Source organism: Lipotes vexillifer, unplaced genomic scaffold, assembly GCF_000442215.2.
Source record: "Lipotes vexillifer unplaced genomic scaffold, Lipotes_vexillifer_v1.1 scaffold1088, whole genome shotgun sequence".
NCBI classification, from domain to species: Eukaryota; Metazoa; Chordata; class Mammalia; order Artiodactyla; family Lipotidae; genus Lipotes; species Lipotes vexillifer.
In genome coordinates, this window is record NW_006779738.1 from 213,019 (window position 1) to 233,089 (window position 20,071).

At 38.3% G+C, this 20,071-nt stretch overlaps 1 protein-coding gene across 1 annotated transcript in view; it reads right to left on the reverse strand.

The window, feature by feature from the left end:
* RYR2 (ryanodine receptor 2) overlaps positions 1-20,071 on the reverse strand; it is a 523,123-nt gene that overhangs the window by 191,157 nt on the left and 311,895 nt on the right. The window contains exons 42-50 of the mRNA XM_007452954.1: positions 19,011-19,125; positions 17,228-17,360; positions 16,914-17,017; positions 13,998-14,133; positions 13,264-13,450; positions 11,375-11,480; positions 8,575-8,695; positions 2,810-2,979; positions 1,055-1,275 (exon numbers count right to left, since the gene is read on the reverse strand). Of these exons, the coding sequence (XP_007453016.1) occupies positions 1,055-1,275; positions 2,810-2,979; positions 8,575-8,695; positions 11,375-11,480; positions 13,264-13,450; positions 13,998-14,133; positions 16,914-17,017; positions 17,228-17,360; positions 19,011-19,125 (1,293 nt within the window). The remainder of the gene's footprint in view (positions 1-1,054; positions 1,276-2,809; positions 2,980-8,574; positions 8,696-11,374; positions 11,481-13,263; positions 13,451-13,997; positions 14,134-16,913; positions 17,018-17,227; positions 17,361-19,010; positions 19,126-20,071) is intronic.

Here is a 20,071-nt window from a genome sequence, read left to right on the forward strand (position 1 = left end):
CAACTGCACACCCCACTGTTGCTACTAATTTAGTAAATGCTTCTTCCCTCACTCCAGTGAGTGGGAAGGGTCTTCAATGACTAGATCAGAAGCAGAAAGAGGAGGGAGTGTAGGAACAAGAGGAAGAGAAAAAGACTGAGACCGAAATTTTGCCAGAGGAGAAAGGGAAACAAAACTAACACACGGTGACCATTTACTGTGTCGGCAATCCTGAGTGCTTCATCTCATTTAATATTTAGAAAAAGTCAGTGAGATAGATATTTTGATTCCATTTCACAGAATTTTGGGGTCAGGGAACTAAAATTAAATTATGAACAAATCTCCTTTTTTTTTTTTTCTTTTTTTTAACCTCCCTCAGTCCCATCTGGCTCCTACACCCATACACTCGTTCCACTATGAGTGAAAACCTTTCCTTTACCAATGTACTGGGCAGGCTGCAAGATTTCACCTCCAAGAGCTCCTGTCCATCAGAAAGAAACCGTAATTACCCTAGCTAGAGGCCTGAGAAATTGTCACTTTGACTGTCAGAACCTCAAAAGGAGAAGATACGCTTCTGGTTTTCAGAGTAAGACCTTCAAACACTTCTATCTATAGGAAGTGGCCTTCCAGGCTGGAGGAAATAGTCTGTCTTCATCACTGTCACAATAGGTCATACTTTAATATTATACTACATATATTTTTTATCTTTAATAAGTCTCTGTTTTCTCTTCTCTTCTGGAAGAGGAGTTAAAACCATCACACAGTGAAAAGGGGAGAATCTATTAATATTACACTAACGTGGCTGGTGACAGCTCACACGCCAACATCCAGAATAGCATTAGTGGTCCAACACTGTATCAAATGGCTAGATACCGAGAGAGTTTTGGAGGAACACTCCTGAACTTGATCAGGAGCAAGGGCACTCTGGTAAGACTCATACCCCAGCACATAAAATGAATTAATTTTATGGTCCAGAAATTGTTGACAACATTCAAAACAATTTGTCAAGGGTCAGAGACTAATTTCTCTTTCTTAAAGAAGAAGAAACTTGGTATAGACTTCATTGCCCACTTACCCACAAATAGAGAGTAAACACACTTCTATGGAATCTCGTTGAGCTTTGGTAAGTGAGCAGCCCTTAGAAAGTCTGTACACGGTGTGAAGTAATGAGTCAATGAGGGAAGCATGGTGCTCAGTGCCAGCAAAAAGAGGAGCACATCTTGTTAACAAAGGCAACACGGCCGTGCAAAGGTACCGATTGAGGGCCAGGGCCATGTCTGTAGCACTCAAAGCAGCCTAGAAAGGAATTGGAGAGGAGACAGTCATTTTTGTTGGGCAGGAGACAATTTTCAAAGGGATCCACAAGTTGACGTGTACTTTCATTACCTAGAAAACGACAAAAGTACGTAATACGGAAACGGATTCCTCTGTTATACATTTACCTGTGGTTCATATGCTTTTTTATCACTAAAGACAATCAATTTTCAATTGCTCATAAATAGATAAAAATGAATGAAGTAAAATCTACCTCTTCAAAAAGCCCCAGAGGTTCATGTTCTAAAATAAAATATTGGGGGCTTCCCTGGTGGCGCAGTGGTTAAGAATATGCCTGCCAATGCAGGGGAAAACGGGTTCGAACCCTGGTCCGGGAAGATCCACATTCTGCGGAGCAACTAAGCCTATGCACCACAACTAGTGAAGCCCCTGAGCCTGTAGCCCGTGCTCTGCAACAAGAGAAGACACCACAATGAGAAGCCCACGCACCACAACGAAGAGTCGCCCCTGCTAGCCACAAGTAGAGAAAGCCCGCACACAGCAACGAAGACCCAACACAGCCAAAAATAAATAAATAAAATAAATAAATTTTTAAAAATTTTTAAATAAAATATCAAGGGTAGGATGGATGAAAGATAAAGACACTAATGATATCAAAGAATGTGAGTGCTTCCCTTTACTAGGAGAGGTAAGAGAAAGGAGTTTATTCTCACAGTAGATCTCAAATACATAAATTCTTTTTGAACTCTATGTATGAGTATTAATTATATTTCTGTTCATGTCCACCAGCATCAATAACCAAAGGCTTATTGTCCTACCATGTTATCAACTATACTACTTAGGTTCAGAATTTCACATGAACACAACCAAAAAAGAGCAAAAAAATTCAGCTTCATTTTTGTGATTCTCCTCTCACAGCTTTCACTACTGACAACTCAAGATCTGATTTCCTCTGAAATCAAAAAGACTCATTTAATTGAGAATAAAAAGAGGTATTATTATAGCTACTAGAATAACATTTAGAGTTTCAGCTTATTTTACAATGTTTCAAACAGTAGAGCACTTACACTGATAATGGCAGATTCTCAATACTGGCCACTGGATTCACAGGACAGATTTGAGGCTGTATGTACGTTAATAAATGAAGGCACCAGGATGATACTGTAATTGGCATGACTCAGCAATGTCCACTAAACCTGCTCAATACTTTAACTGCTTTCGTTGAGGTGCATAATTATTTATGTTGCCTTCGAAGTGAACAGGAGCCACTGTGACCTCCCAAATTAGGGTCATATCAACTTTCTATTGTCTGCCATTGCACCTGATCAGAATTCTTATCTTACCCTTCAGATTGTCCATTTTCTCCACTATTCAGTGAATTCCTTGAGGATACAGTCTATTTTGTTTTCTGTTTACCCTATGCTTGCCTAAAAATATAATAGGCACTCAAAAACCATTTGGTGACAATGAGTGAATAAATGTGTCTAGGAAAGAATATCATATGGCAGAGATTGAAGAGTTAAAAGTTGCAGAAGTCATTTGTTCAGATCATTACCGTATCTAAAGAAGCAGCAGCCCGCAGATCTGGCAGAAAGCCAACCTCGAGAAGATGGAGGAGGAAATCTTGAACCTCAATTCCATAGACCCTGTCAAGGAACAAAACCATGGCTGCCTTGTGATCTGGGCAAAACCCCGCAGACATGTCAGGCTCCACCACATTCCCATCTAAAAAAGAGAAGGTGACACATCGTTGTTAATGAAATAGATTACAAATGGCCACTTTCCAGCCTTCTCGTGTTTTAAATAAAGTTATCCAGCGAATGGTTTTCTGTTCCTCTACTACCCTCAAGCAAGGGCTGGGACTTAGCTGAGGCAATACGGCAGTGTAATGTAAATCCATGGTCATTTAAATGTTATTTGGGCATCCATTTGTTAACTGTGTACATGATTAGGACATAGCATTATGCCAGATACCGAGAAGGAAACAAAATGGCACCCAAAATCCAAACTGTAAAACTAAGAGTAATATCATAAAGCTAAAATGTAAAGCAAGGTTTGCATTCTTTTCAATACAAGAACCTCTTGAAAACTTAATAAAACATGAATAAAGTTCACGTACCCTATGTGATAATCATGGTACATTTACATCATTTACATATTGATGGCTTAGACAATTACAGGATAATGAACAAAACTCCAGGAACCAGTCTGACTTTCAAATGAAAGATGTTTCATTAATCATAATAGCATTTAATAACATTTAAAACATATTTGAGAGACATGTTATTTTCTCTATCAACAGTCAAGGCTTGATGCCTATACAGAGGAGTGAATTCCTTAGTATAACTCTGTAGATTCATAGAGGGGATCACTGATATGAAGAATTAGGGAATCAGGTGCCCGTTGAAAATACTGGATAACAAACTTGTTTTCTGTTTGACCATGTGATAATTATGCCACATTGCTGCTGACCACACACTATAAGACCCTGCAAATACTATCACAGAATCTTTATTACTGATGCAATGTTGGAGAAAGAAGGACCCAGGGAAAGATGATACATGACCATACCCATCCTGAAAGAATACAGTCACGACGTTTTTGTTTTCATTCACAGTCGATGAATGAATTTGATATGTGAATCATGAAAATGAACAAATAACAATGTTTTAAAGGAAATCAGACTGAAGACTAATACCAAATCACTTCCATTCCTTATAATTAATAATAACTATACACCTAATACCTTCCTTCCTGTAATTACAATAATAAGAATAACGATGCTTGTCATTTGTGCTGTTGTCAGGTATTATGTTAGGAATGTTCCAGACACACATTCATACAATTTTCACACGTGCACTATGAAGGTGGTATCATTATCTTCCTTTAACACAAGATAAAAAGGGACTTTTAGGCAAGTTAAATAACTTGTCCAAAATTGCACATCTAGTCATTGGCAAAGTTAGATTTAAACTAAGTAAAACTGGATATAAAATCCAACCCGAGGTAATTTAATCCTCACGTTAAATCAGCATGCTCTAATTTCTGATTAAAAATCTACATGAAATTCCAGTTCCATTCTCCTAAAAAAAATCACATTATAGGTAATTTATAGTTGCAGGATTCTATTCTTCTAACAGAAAGCTGTGCCTAAGGAAATGATAAGCAACTCACTGATCTCGAAATAAGATTTGTTCTTTCAACACTCATTCAGGTGGACATTCATTTTTAGGAATGCTGCAACCCCAGCTGCCTGGGAATGAAGACTCATGCACGGGCTGCTGCTTTATGCTCTCCGCCTCCTCAGACACACTGGGGACAATACAGCTGATGAACTGCCTCCTCTCAGACTCCTGGAAAAGGAACTGGCACAAGGAGGGCCAGCTGCACTGGCTTTATGTTGTGCTGCCTGCATTCTTCCTCCACCTAAAATGCCTACCTCACACAATCTGCCCAAACCTGTCTGGACCAAGAGCTGCAGGAAAAGAATATCTACTTTTGAGATTAGATACTTGCCCCTTAATTTTTCTGAACTCCTCCTTCTTTCATTATCATTTTGGGCTACCCTCTAGTTCTAGGATAATTATAATAAAAATGTATGAGACCCATCAGAATGGCCCTCAGCAGAAAGTCTAGAAACAACAAATGCTGGAGAGAGTGTGGAGAAAAGGGAACCCTGCTACACTGTTGGTGGGAATGTAAATTGGTGCAGCCACTATGGAGAACAGTATGGAGGTTCCTTAAAAAACTAAAAATAGAGCTACCATATGATCCAGCAATCCCCCTCCTGGGCATATATCCAGAGAAAACCATAATTCGAAAAGATACATGCACCCCTGTGTTCACTGCAGCACTATTTACAATAGCCAAGACATGGAAGCAAACTAGATGTCCGTCAACAGAGGAATGGATAAAGATGTGGTACATATCTACAATGGAATATTAGTCAGCCATAAAAAAGAATGAAATAATGCCATTTGCAGCAACATGGATGCACCTAGAGATGATCATACTAAGTGAAGTAAGTCAGACAAAGACAAATATCATATGATATCACTTATATGTGGATTCTAAAAAATGATACAAATGAACTTACTTACAAAGCAGAAAACAGACTCACAGACTTAGAAAACAAACTTATGGTTACCAAAGGGGAAAGGTGGGTGGGGGGGAGGGATAAATTAGGAGGTTGGGATTGACATATACACACTACTATATATAAAATAGATAATCAACAAGGACCTACTGTATAGCACAGGGAACTCTACTCAATACTCTGTAATGGCCTATATGGGAAAAGAATCTCTAAAAGAATAGATATATGTATATGTATAACTGATTCACTTCGCTGTACACCTGAAACTAACACAACATTATAAATCAACTATACTCCAGTATAAAATGAAACTCATGGCCTAGGGAAAAAATGTATGAGAAAGGCCTTAGCTAATACTGAGGGGCAGGGTACTAATGTTTAGAGACAAACTTCACATACTAAATACAGAACATATAATAGGAATTATCAGCAATAGCTGGTGATGCTTAAAGAACTAACTGACTTGTCATTGAAACCTAAGAAGAAACATTGATGGTTTAAGTTTTAAAAGTTGATTTAATGCATACCACAGCAAAATAAAAACATACCAGTTTCTGTCTACATTGTCCATAAAAAGAAAGAAGATAAAAAAAATAAAGCATCAATTTAACAATGACCAGTAGATGGTGTTTTAAAAATCAGCTTTCAGTGGGACTGTGATAGTTCACAAAAAATCCTTTAAATCCTAAGCTAGACAATATACTGCATATTTATGACAAAAAAGTCATAACATTACTATAACTCAACTAAATAGGACAGGAAAGAAACTAACTTGGAAAATCTTAAGGGCTAGTAAAGAGATAACTGGATGAAAAGGAGGTATATTGAGACTTTTGGGGCAATTCTGAAAGGGACATCTGGACACTCTTACAGTCCTTGTTTTTGGTTCTTTGTTATTACTGATTTTAACCGTAAAGGCTAGCATTTTTTTATTCCCTAATCCGTGTGTCACTCGTATTATTCTTATCTTTTTTCCTGAGAGTGTCAATTTTGTGGCTCAGAACGTAGGGGAAAGACAAGATATTTTATTTATTTATTTATTTTTGGCTGTGTTGGGTCTTTATTTCTGCGCGAGGGCTTTCTCCAGTTGCAGCGAGCGGGGGCCCCTCTTCATCACAGTGCGCGGGCCTGTCACTGTCGCAGCCTCTCTTGTTGAGGAGCACAAGCTCCGGACGCGCAGGCTCAGTAGTTGTGGCTCACGGGCCTAGTTGCTCCGCAGCATGTGGGATCTTCCCAGACAAGGGCTCGAACCCGTGTCCCCTGCATTAGCAGGCAGATTCTCAACCACTGCGCCACCAGGAAAGCCCGGCAAGATATTTTAGTTAAGTAAATGAATGCGAGTTAGAAGTAAGGTGAAAAGAAGGTAAATGAGGAGAGCCTGTTTATACACAAGAAAAAGAAACTGCCTAAAATGGGGGAGACAAAAAGCTAGGGGACAATTTTTAAGGTCCAGCTTTCCCTAAATTTAGAATGAGTATTCAGTTATCATGGCTGTTTGTGTCACCTGAAGATGTGGGTGTGCAAGGTTAGCAAACACGAAACTTTACTTCCTAACAATACGGCCGGCAAGTAGGGTAGACCGCTTGCCATTACACAGTGGTCCCCTCATTCTAGACTTGAGGTACTGACAGCTAATCTTCTCTGGGCATAATTCATGAAAGAAAAGGGTCATCACGTGTACTTCCTATCTAAATGTGTTTTCGTTCTAAAATCAGAAGTTTGTATAAAAAATGATATATGTAACAATATCCAATAAAGTCTGGAAAACAGAGCAAAACCACCATTGGAAAAAGGGAGAATAAAGTATAATTTGGGACCTAACATATCTTTTAGGTGCCTTCAGTAACTGCTTAAATTTTTTTATGGGAGGCAGAGAGTGAATTACCAACAGGGAATTAGGTCTTGGGCCCGGGCCATGTGCCATTTCTGTTGTAGTCTGGGCTAGTGCAGGGGCTCAGCATGGGGGAGAATCGGGGCCCTATCACCACCTCCACAGTAAAGCATCAGCTCCTCACTCCATCCTTCCTGAGCTGGGCCCTCCCATCTCCTCCCAACCTAACGCAAGCAGGGCTGTAAGGAAGCACAGCTTCTGGGCGTTTATATGGAGAGTCTGTTGACTTTATTTTACACGCTTTTGAGTTAACATTGGAAAATTAATCACAAGCAGTTCTAAACCAAAAATGGCACGTTGTAAAAGAACAATAAACGTTGAGTAAAAATGGGGAGAAACAAATCTTTCCAAAATGTTCTCCTCAGTCTTGAAAAGAGCACTTCTTTCAACACACTGGCAATTTTCAAATCACTAAGTCAACACCTATGACCATTGTTTTAGAAAAAAAGTATTATAAGAAAGTGACCACGAAAACTACCAAAAAGAGTGAATTAAGGTGTTTCTCTCAAGAAAGAGAAGAAGAGGGGACCAAAGAGCTCTAGGAGAGACATTAGATAAAACAGTTGAGATGTTTATTTCCCTTTTCTGGAAACTGAAATGTCACCTGAAAAAGACTTAAAATCTCTTTGGAAACAGCTAGTTGAAAACAATGCATGTAGAAAATATTTTATAAAAAATATATTTTTTTAATTGGGGTATAGTTGCTTTACAATGTTGTGTTAGTTTCTGCTGTATGATGAAGTGAATCACCTATATGTATACATATATTCCCTCCCCCTTGGACCTCCCTCGCACCACCCCTCCGTCCCACCGCTCTAGGTCACCACAGAGCACCAAGCTGAGCTCCCGGTGCTATACAGCAGGTTCCCACTAGCTATCTTTTTTACACATGGTAGTGTATATATGTCAGTCCTAATCTCCCAATTCATCCCTCTATGTCCACACATCTGTTCTCTACATCTGCGTCTCTATTCCTGCCCTGCAAATTGGTTCATCTGTATCATTTTTCTAGATTTCACATATATGTGTTAACATATATACAGTGGAATATTACTCAGCCATAAAAAGGAATGAAATTGGGTCATCTGTAGAGATGTGGATGGATCTAGAGTCTGTCGTACAGAGTGAAGTTGGAAAGAGAAAAACAAATATTGTATATTAACACATATGTGTGGAATCTAGAAGAATGATACAGATGTAGTTCATTTTTTAAAAGAAACTTATGTAGTGTAACTATGCTGCAGGGAAAGAAACCGTGGGTACTGATGATCGTATTGAAAACATCACACCATCCACGTCCTACTGAATTACAAAGAATGGAAATTCACCTTACCTTTGGCTATCGTTGGCATCTGAAAAGCAATGCTGATTACTCCCACCAAATCTCCCAGTGGAATCAGGGATCTCAAAATAGACCTGATTCTGATGGCTTCTCCCTTAGCAGCATGAATCAACTACAGGCAGAAAAATAAAGGAACAAAGAATAACTTTGTGAAATCAATGTTCTAATTCTATCTAGAAAATTGGAAGAATGGGAATCCAAGTCTAAAATAATTTTCTGTTAATTATATAAAGTTAGACCTCTTTAATAACAGAACCACTCTGTGATTCAGCAATTCCACTCCTGGGTATATATCCAAAGAAAACAGAAACACTTATTCAAAAACATATATGTACCCAAATGTTCATAGCAGAATTGCCTAGATATAGCACCCTAAGTGCCCATCAACAGAAGAATGGATAAAGATGTGGTGTGTGTGTCTACCTTTCTATATCTATCTATATCCATATAGATATATAGATAGATAGACACACAACAGAATACTACTCAGCCACAAAACAGAATGAAATTTTGCCATTTGCAACAAAACGGGTAGAACTGGAGGGCATTATCCTTAGTGAAATAAGTCAGACAGAGAAATACAAATACTGTACATGATCACTATATGTGGAATCTAAAAGGTAAAACAAATGAACAAATATAAGAAAACAGAAACAGACCCACAGTTACAGAAAACAAACTAGTGGATACCAGTGGGGAGAGGGAAGGGGGGAGGGGCAAGACAGGGGTAGGGAATGAAGAGATATAAGCTATTATGTATAAATAAATAAGATACAAGGTTATATTATACAGCACAGGGAATACAGCCAATATTTTATAATAACTTTAAACAGAGTATAACCTCTGACAATACTGAATTACTATGTTGTACACCTGAAACTAATCTAATATTGTAAATCAATTATACTTTAATTAAAAATCTTTTGAATTAAAAATAAATAATAAATTTGAAGTCTCTCCGAAAGTGCTGTTTCAGGCTTACAGACAGATATTTACTTGCCACACAATTTTCATTGACTTCAGCACACACTGAGTCACATACTGCAGTCTAGGCCAACAGGTATATCCATTAGAATAATAGTTTTTATCCTCTCTGGGGTACTAAGGTATTTTAAGACTGGTAAGTCTGTGAATGCTTAACCCCCCCAAATTACATATAAATATCTATCCATAACGTGAGCAATAATACTAAGGGAAAAATTACTATCTTTAGGTTCTGAACATATACTAATATTTAGGCTGGTTTAGCCTTTTTTGTTTTGTGATTAAAAATGTCATTGTATATCCACCTATATTCTACCCTGATTTCTCCCAAGGATGGGTTTATAATGTTGGGGAAAATGGTGAACATGGATCCTAACAGGTGTTTTAGACCTTCACTGGCTAATGAGGTATCTTTGAAGATCGTGGACCTGACATAGTCAAGGATCTCAGCCCATCTCTGCAACAGACTGGAAGCTTCCAATGCCAGGGAACGCCATCTGTTCCTTCACCACAGAGTGTGAAACAGAAGCACAATTTCTGACACCTAGGAAGTCCTCAATTAACGGTTGTTGAAGGTGAATACATTTCTGAAGTGCCAAGGTTAGTCCCTTATTAAGTCACTTGGTTGTTTTCCCCTTTAATATAATAGAACAAAGATCTTCTGTTTATTAGCATAATTTCTCTCATGGTTCCTCTGACTTTCCACTTTAACAGGAAAAGAATGAATATTGTGAGCGTAAAGTTTTTTCTCTGCAATGACCTTCCAGCACACAAATTTTTGATAGTCTATTCCCATTTACTATAATGAAAATCTCATTGATAGCAAGTTAAGTCGTTACAAAAAATCAAACTACAGGTTTTCTAACATTCTAATATTTCTCCATCCTGCGATTCCTCTCTGTTCACAACAAAAGGTTACATCCAGAAAGCAAGGAAGTTTTAACCTATGGGTGTGAGAGAGACAAAAACAAACAAGCAAACCCCGCTCCCCCTACCCGCCCCCCCAAGAAAAGACATAGATTCGAAGGGTAGGGAGAAAGGTGATGTGTTGTAACAGTCACTTTGGCTTCAGGCTCAGAGCAGTTAGAAGTGTATTTGCTTTCTTCCCCAGGACTGGTCAATGTGCTTCAGACTCTGGCTGTTTCCCATCAACAGATCATGAAGCTAATTTTATGGACCCTGGCTAGCATTTTTTAAATTAATATAATGGAAGAAAACAGAATAGATTAGAATAAAGTAGAAAATAGCAGAATGTATTACAGAGTAAAAGTAAGTATAGTTCCATGAACTTCAATTACCTTTTGGTCAAAAAGTTTATGAAAACACTAATCAATAGGGTCTACATAGCTCCTTCCTTTCCCGTGACCTGCTCCCAGGCCCACTTTCCCTTAAACCAGTGGCCAGCATGTGGCAGCTCCTTGAAAAGGACGAAATATTATATAGCAAGGAAACAATCCTTGGTAGGAGTGGTGCTTTCTGCATGCACTAAAACAGGAAAGGACACTGTATAGGAAAAATAAGTTCTTTCCTTCTTAAAGTGTGGGGAGGCTTATATGAGTTTTAGAGATATATTAGTAACTGACTAGTCTATTAATGACTCATAACGAAACCTCATCACTAATTTTTGTAACCAAGAAGATATTTCCAACTAAACAAACACTTGTTCAGCAATGAGGCTGCAGCGATTATTTTTAATGGAGCATGAAGATTGCTGGTTTTGGATACTTTTCTGGTTTTTGCAAGTGACAGGTGTCTTAACAAAGAGGCATAAGCCAGGATTTTTGTTCTTGGACCCCACGGCACTTACATGCATTTCAGGAGCACAGCGTCCTAACAGGTCAATCAAAGCTGCATAAAATGTCATGATGGCATTCCCCATGTGGATGGTATCATCTTCCTCCTCTTCTGTATCACTTTCGTGGATTTTTCAAAAGAAACAGAAAGAAAAGCAAACGGGATAATAAAATGACGTTTCAGATTTATTACATACTTCTCAGAGGAAAGGGACCAGTACGGTAATTAATTCTGCCTCTTCTGACACTTTTCACATATGTGTTTAATATACAGCTTGACATTTCAAAAAGGAAAATAAAAATGGGTTAAAGACAAGATTCGAGATTCTATCACCAAGAAGGCATCTGTGGGAACTTTAATATTAAGATTCCTTCAAAATGGAAAAAAGAGAGGAATTATTAATTTGATGGATTCTGCTCATTTCTACTGGCAGATAAGATATTAACAGAAAATAATTGATTGAAGAACTTGGTAAGTCTACTTTTGTCGACAGCATACATTTAGAGAAAGGGTGACAAAGATCTGTCCTATAAGATGACATATACAAGGCACCCAGTAAGGCGATTTGCCCAGATTACTTCATAAACGTGATTTCATTTACTCACCTCTCTCTTTACTCTGCCCCACCCACTGACTCCCAAGTAACACAACATGAAAAATATAAATATTTCATTATCTCGTTGATGAGAGACAAATTTGGATGGCCCTGGAAGATCATGTCATTCCTTGTTTAGTGGCCTGGCCATCCAGCTGCCTCAGCTGGACTCAGCAGTCTGCAGAGTAACAGCAAGGCCTGTTGACAACACTGTTCCTCGCAAGCAATGCTGCTCCCAAGGTCCTCAGGTGCACACCACTCAGGTGGTACTCGACCGGCAATCTCTTGGTATATTTTCTACTTGTTAGGAAAACTAAGGGATTCCTAGTTCCTCAACAGCTAACTGATGAATATGTAACTTGCTCTTGGAGTACTCCCAGCCTGGAACCCTGGTCTTGCTGTCGATGGAACATTTACGCCAGGTCTCTAAGTGGGAGAACCAGGGTTTGCAGGACTACCTCTTTGCTTGGAAAATTGCCTCCAATAAGCCCTACGTTATATCTTTACCAGTGGTGCTAGCGGTGTGGTTGCAGGGGCCCCTAGCAGGACACTCAGCTCCACAGATTAAAAAAATAGGAAGCTGGGACTTCCCTGGAGGTCCAGTGGTTAAGACTCCATGCTTCCACTGCAGAGAACATGGGTTCGATCCCTGGTCATGGAACTAGATCCTGTACGCCACGTGATGTGGCGAAAAAAGAATAAAAAGGAAGCAACACGCCTGGATGAATTTATTGCTGTATTCAGCAATAAAGTATTAAGAAAGTGTCAAGTAGTAACAACAAAGACTATGGAGAAATGTAAGGTAGTCGCTGCCTCCCTGGTCACCAAGACCTTAATAAAGCATTTTACTCCTCAAGGCGACAACATCCCCTTTTCTCTGCCAACACGTCAGTTTAGTTAAGTCCCCATCCTCTTGCTAAAGGTCTCTTTCTCTTACTATTATCATGAAAACTCGTTCCAGCTAACCTCCCAGTAAACTCTATTCTAATTTCAAAGGCTCACCTGCCATCATTTGTAAGAACTCACTACTCCCTAGAGCCCTGAGAAAATTCACGAAACACATCTCCTCCTACAACCTAAGTTTTTTCCGACTAAATCCATACAATCTTCCTGAGGTCCCTCTCGGTTCATTCACCCTATTCCAGCAGCAAATTCCATCCCTTCTCTCAAAACACATTTCATTTTCAAGGGAAGAAAGCCGGAGTACCAGAGAATTATACTGCAATTAAGAGAACGCAAATTGTATTTTGCAAAATTAAAAGTCAAGTAGTATCATTTAATCTTAAGAGTGTGTATATTCGACCTACGGGGTTTTGCTGGATCCACTAGTTGGTGAGGGACCGTCTCGAGAAGGATCCTCAGCTATTTTTATGGCTTCTTCCATGGCTGCGAGCAGACCGTTCCCACCTTCCCCCCTCAAGGCAGGACCGAAACACTCAGGCCTCCGGATGAGCAATCTCACCACGACATTTGCATTCTCCTCCACGCTTTCCCCTAAGATCAAACGGGGAACAGGAGAAAGCAAACACTGACTACATGGAAGTTCTGAGCAAACAATGTTATACTAATCTGCTTATACTTAAAGAAAAATAACTAAAACCTAATAAGGTAGTAGTAGAGCCAACGTTGAATCCAAATTACTAGTGTTCTGTCCATAAGACTCAGTAAATTTCTTTTCTTGCCCTTAAACTTTTCCAAGTAAAGAAAAGCATGATGGAGGTATAAACTATTCATTTTTGTTAATTTGTTATAGGAAAGTGAAGTCTTGATCCTAGCTATTATTAGAGTCTAATTATAAAAGCAGCAAGAATATAAGTGCCTAAAAATTTTTATTTAATAACGAAAGCCCAGCATCATGATCAAAATAAGTATTACAAATTAAATTATTACTGTGAAAAAGCCTACTGATTATAAAATATTCAATTTCTTTACTACTATCTACTTCCTTCATGAAAATGCTGCGATGCCTCATTATTTTGTACATCTATTTTTTTTGCAGTTTTAATAATGACCATAAAAGACCCTAAGCGATTCATCCTACCATTACAGAAGACAGCAAATCTGAGAAAGTCAAGATATCTCTCTCCTTCAACTGGATTCCACCCAATGTCTGGATAACCCTTCGACACCAGCATCTGACAACTTTGCAGTCCACAACCAGCCAAATATCGCACTACCTGCAAAAACAAGATGATAAACAAAAACGTTATCCCTTGGGTGAGATACTCATTAGAAGCTTGCACTAGACATGGTAAATGTTATTATCAAGGGATGGTTTAAAATGAATGCATTTTTGCAAGTTCTTTTTAATCTCATGACCGTCTATATGAATCCCCTTTAGTAAAACCTTAGAATTAAGAAATACTGACAAACTGTAACAAAGTGGTATCATAGTAAAAATGTTTATGAATGAACTCTATGAAAGAAAAATATTCCTAAATTTCATATCATTTGAGACTTTTATCTACAACAGTCATAATATTTGATAAACTTCAAAAATGCCTAATGGCCCCTGGCCCGGTATAAAACCTGAATCCAGCTGAGGTAGTGAAAGATCCATGTGAGATACGATGATATTTTAAAGAAGTGAATTTATTTCCAAAATAAAAAATCAGTGTAATGGGGGAAGGGGTGTGTGTGAGAGGACACCTAGAGAAGTGGAGAAAACTAAGCTCAGAGTCAAATATCGTTGGGTTCAAATCTGACCTGCATTAAAACTTAGTGTATCATCTTGAAGCACGGTTTCACTGTCTATTAAGTTTGGGATAATACTACCAACCTTTCTGCTTTGTTAAACTTAACACATTAAAATTTCTGCTTAGCTTGGCCTTTTAAAATATTCTGTCTTATTGTGAATGTTGGTTCTCTATATAAGATTTCATAACAGAACCAGTTTTAAAAGAAATCCCTAAAAAAAAAGGAATCCCGAAAGAAGTCACTATCAATGGTAGCAGATGGTTGGAGGAGCAACTTATCAAACAAAATAAGCTACACCCAGCTCAGTCACAAGCTAAGCCAGGCTTAAAAATAAATAAATAATAAAGCTAAAAATATTTTATATCATCCTTATTGAGGTATAATTTACGTACAATAAATTCATCTATTTAAAGTATAAATTCAATGACCTTTGAGAGATTTATCCATCTTGTAAGAACCCACAACCAAGACGCAGAGCACTTTCCATTGCTCCTCAGGTCCCCGTCTCTTTTGTAGACCATCCGTCCCTACAAACCTTGGTCCTGACAACCTGCTTTCTGCCACTACAAACTAGCTTACATGTTCTAGGACACTGATACATGCAGTCATCCATTATGGCTATTTCTGACCCTGGCTTATTTCACTCAGAATAACAATTTTGAGATTCATTCATGCTGGAGTATATGTCAGTCCCTCATTCTTTTTTATAGCCTAATCATGGCATCTCACTACTTATGGAAATACCCCAGTGTTGTTTATCCATTCACCAGTTGTCTGGTGAGCTGTCTCCAATTTGGGGCTCAGATGAATAAAGCCATTATCAACATCCATGTACACATCTCTATGTGGACATATATTTGTATTACTATTGAGTAACTACCTAGGAGTGGAAAGGCTAAGCGCATATTTATGTTAGGTATGTTTAACTTATTAAAAATAATGCCAAACTGCTTTCCAACTGACTTAACCATTTTTCATCCCAACAGCAGTAGATGAGCGTTCCAGTTGCTCCAAAGCCTACTCAGTGTTCAGCATTGTCTACTTTTTAAAAATACTAGCTATTTTATCAGTGTGTAGATAAAAACATTTCAAATTATAAATGGGAGAAAATTCTTCAGAGGTTATTTAGAGATGCAAAGCTTCATGACACTTGACTGGCATGTCAGAGGATTTGGGGAACAGTTCACTTTTTCATGCTTTCAACAGCTACACGTTGAGCGTCTACCCAGTGTCAGTGCTAAGACTGGGAAAAAGCTATGAGCAGCCGAGAGAAAAATGCCCTGTACTCACTGGCCTTACATGATGGTAAGGAGTAGATTTTGATAAATACATAAATATACAGATTTTAGTAAAATATATTTATATTAAAATGTAATTTTAAACCATAAATATTTAAACTATAGCACGGACACGGAAGAACTGAAAAGAAGGTGACTTTGGAGCGATGACTGAAAGGATGTCTGGAAAAGAGCCATGAGGACGTCTGGCAGAAGAATATTGCAGACGGAGGGAACAGCAAGGGCAAAGGCCCTAGGGCAGGAGCACACCTAGCAAGTTCCAGTGACAGCAAGGGGTCCGGCGTGGCTGGAGCAAAAAGAGAGACCCGGAGAATTGCAGGAAATGAACTAAGACTAGTTGGATGGAGCTATTGCAACGCTTCTAAGTGTATGCTCAAAGTGAGATAGGAAGTCTTTTGAGAGCTCTGGGCAGAGGATTAATATGATCCTTTCAAGAGACTCACTCTGGCTGCAAGGGAGAGATCAGGAAGACCACTTAGAATGCAACTGCAATTAAAACGTGGGAAATTTATCCATATTTTGGTAAACATATATGTGGCCTAATATGCTTAGAGTGCACGGCCTTCAGTATATCAATGGTACCTTGCACTGTAATATGCAAACTTCTGTGATATAAATTGTATATATAAGATGTTAAAGCAATTTCTTTTAAGAAATCTGAACTGTATGATTAAAGCAAAAGTGACAGCAGATTACCAGGAAAGGACAAAAACGCAAAAGAATATAGAGTAAGTTGATTCTCTTTCCAAAGAAAAATGCACGTGATCAGAGAAAATACCTTATCTCAAATTTCTTGTTCTTTATAATTTATAATATTACATATAAGTGCAACATATTTATAATACATAGTACATTATAATTATAATAATTATAACTATAGTATAAGTACATTTAAATATCTTGAGAAACCACTGTGAACAAGTGTAATTCACGCAGACATACGGGGCAGGGATGCTGTTTACCTTTTCCAGATCCGGCTCCCGCAAAGCTAAGGCTAGTTCATTATTATCCATCACCGAGGCTGCTGCCACGTCCAGTGGCGTTGAACCTCTCATAGCTGGTGAGGCTGTTAATTGAAACAAAGATGAAACAAAACCTGAATTGCGCTGCAACTATGAATTCCATGTAAAAAAACAACTTTCACTTAGAATTGAATTTCTAAATGCAATACGTATCGCACTAATCCAACTTAATTTACATTAAAGTTTAATTTTAAAATCCAATATGTAAATCCCTTTCATCTTAAAGATTAAATGAAAATCATACATTTACTTACCAAGACCAACACTGCTGTTTTCCAGTAAATAACTGAGATGATCGAACATTGCCTTCTGATTCTGCCTACTTATACGACAGAAGTAACAGAGAAAACGGCAACAGTTGGCCACCATCTTGGGAAAAGTGATTTCCTACATAAAGAGCATTTAGTTAGCTGGGAAAGCAAAGGATCTTTATAAAACTGAGTTCTGAAGTTGAGGTCTCAATCAGATCGCCCATCCGTGTGTGCTCATGTCTGCCAAGCCTCAGGTACAGAAGACCTTCTTATGTCCAGACTTGGACTCATCTAGTCCTAGAGCCACCAAAAATCAAGCCTGGCACTAATTTGAAGCCTCACTGCCATCAATGGGTTGATCTGGAATTAATCTACAGCCCTAAACCTAAAGGTGGCATGGGCCTGGTTTAGGAACCAGGCAGGCTCAGCTGTGATTCCTGATTCACATTATTAGCTGTGCTTCCTTGGGGAATTATGCAATCTCACTGATTCTCTTCTGTAAAATTGTAATAAGATGGATGATAATATTTACTTGAGGCAAAGGAGGGAGAGTTCAATGAGACGTATTGTGAAAAATACCCAGTTTAATGTTTGGAACCACATAATAGGATGTTCTTATCATCAGTGTCGCTGTTGTATTATTATTAAGGTTCCGGGAACTCACATCTTCCCTGACTGGCACATGACTCATCTCCTATGATGAACACCCTTCCTGGAAGGTCTGCCTGCTGGGCCCCAGCAAACACATCTCCCCTGAGACCTAGCTCTTATTCTAGTATGCCACAGATAATCCCTAAAGACTCCAAGTCCTTCTTAAACAGAGCATTTTATAAATATCTTTATAGGTCTGTCTAACTGGTAGTCGGAACATGAGAAATATGGACTCACGTCTATATTTTGAAAAATACATTTTAAAATTTCATAAAAAAACTGAAACATTTTGCAAATCAGAGGTCATGAAATTGTACTGCTTTATATGGAGTTATATATTATATTATTCTATTTGTTTGGTTTTAAATTTTAATCATTTAAAAATGCACCTTAGTGTCTTACAACAAATGCTATAGAGCATCATCTTCAAATCTTGGTCTGGATCAGGAATTTAGTGGAACCAACTGTTGTCTGAATCAAGGGAACGGGTGGGTCTGAAGAGCATGCTTGTGTTATGGACTTCTAATGTGATGGAAATGGATTTATAATTCAAAATCTTACAAAATTAGCATAGTACTAACTTTTAAGGTTTCTAAATATCCCCCTGAGGATAATCTACGAGATAGCAAATTACATGGCATAAGAAAAACTGTTATCAATATCAAAGAAAAAAACTACAGTCAGACCTCTATATCCGCAGGTTCTACATCTGCAGATTCAACCAAAACGCAAAAAATGCCGCAAGTTCTAAAAAGCAAAACTTGGATTTGCTACATGACAGCAACTATTTACACAGCATTTACATTGTATTAGGTATTATAAATGATCTAGAAATGATTTAAAGTATATGAAGGGATGTGCGTTCAGTTATACACGAATACTACACCCTTTTACCTAAGCGACTCGAGCACCTGTGGATTTTGGTATCTGCAACCAATCCCTTGTGGATACTGGGGGATGACTAGAAGCATATCCAACTCTCAGTCTGTACAGTTTTGTTCAATTTTTTTCAAAAAGTGTTCTTTAAAAAACAGTCCTAATAGAATTTACAGAAGTCCTCATTAAGAATATGCCATGTACATATTCTAGGAGGTTACAATAAATGGCATCCCAAGAATCAAAGGGTTTCCTTTACCTTGGACTCCCCACCTCCAAGGACATTCACCATGACCTCCATCACTGTCTCATGCATCCCAAGTGCCCTCATGAGATTAGGGTGCTGGTAAAACACTTTATTATTCATGATATCCCTAGAAAGGACAACATAGGGTACAAGGGAAACACAGAAGTCAGAGCAAAATTTAAATAAAACGTATCTGAGATCATCATAAATCTTCTGGAAATAATTACTGGCATGTATGGAAAAGTAAGAGCAATCATCATTAAGCCATAAAAGTTCATAAGCGCAATTGGGTCTTCCTCAGAAATACTGACAGCCTACCAAAAATAGCACAAAAGTCTTCTACTCCTCTCAATTACAAGAAATGTACTAAATAGGTAAACATTCCTTTATGTGAAACAGACTTTGCGACACTTATTCCTAGTTTTATGAATATCTAAGTTCAGGGCTTCCCTGGTGGCGCAGTGGTGGAGAATCTGCCTGCTAATGCAGGGAACACGGGTTCGAGCCCTGGTCTGGGAAGATCCCACATGCCACGGAGCAACTGGGCCCGTGAGCCACAACTACTGAGCCTGCGCGTCTGGAGCCTGTGCTCCGCAACAAGAGAGGCCGCGAGAGTGAGAGGCCCGCGCACCGCGATGAAGAGTGGCCCCCGCTTGCCACAACTAGAGAAAGCCCTCGCACAGAAACGAAGACCTAACACAGCCATAAATAAATAAATAAAGCAAACTGTCAACAAGTAAAAATAAACACAATTATTAAAAAAAAAAAAAATATCTAAGTTCAATCTTATTTTGTTCAACCTTATTTTGTATAGAAATATGAAGCAGTGTTATACCATGTTCTCATGAAAATTTCTATATAAATAATTGTTGTTTAAGCATCTCTGCTTTTCATACATGCTTTTTTAGTACTATATTCATTATTTGTATGTTTAGTAACAGCAGTGTTATTTCCTGCCACATTTATGTTATCATTCTGGCGAAATGCTTTTAAAGGATACATATTCTCCCAGAGACACTGAATACACATGAAGTCCAGGTATGAGTAATCCAACTCATTAAAAGGGACATTTA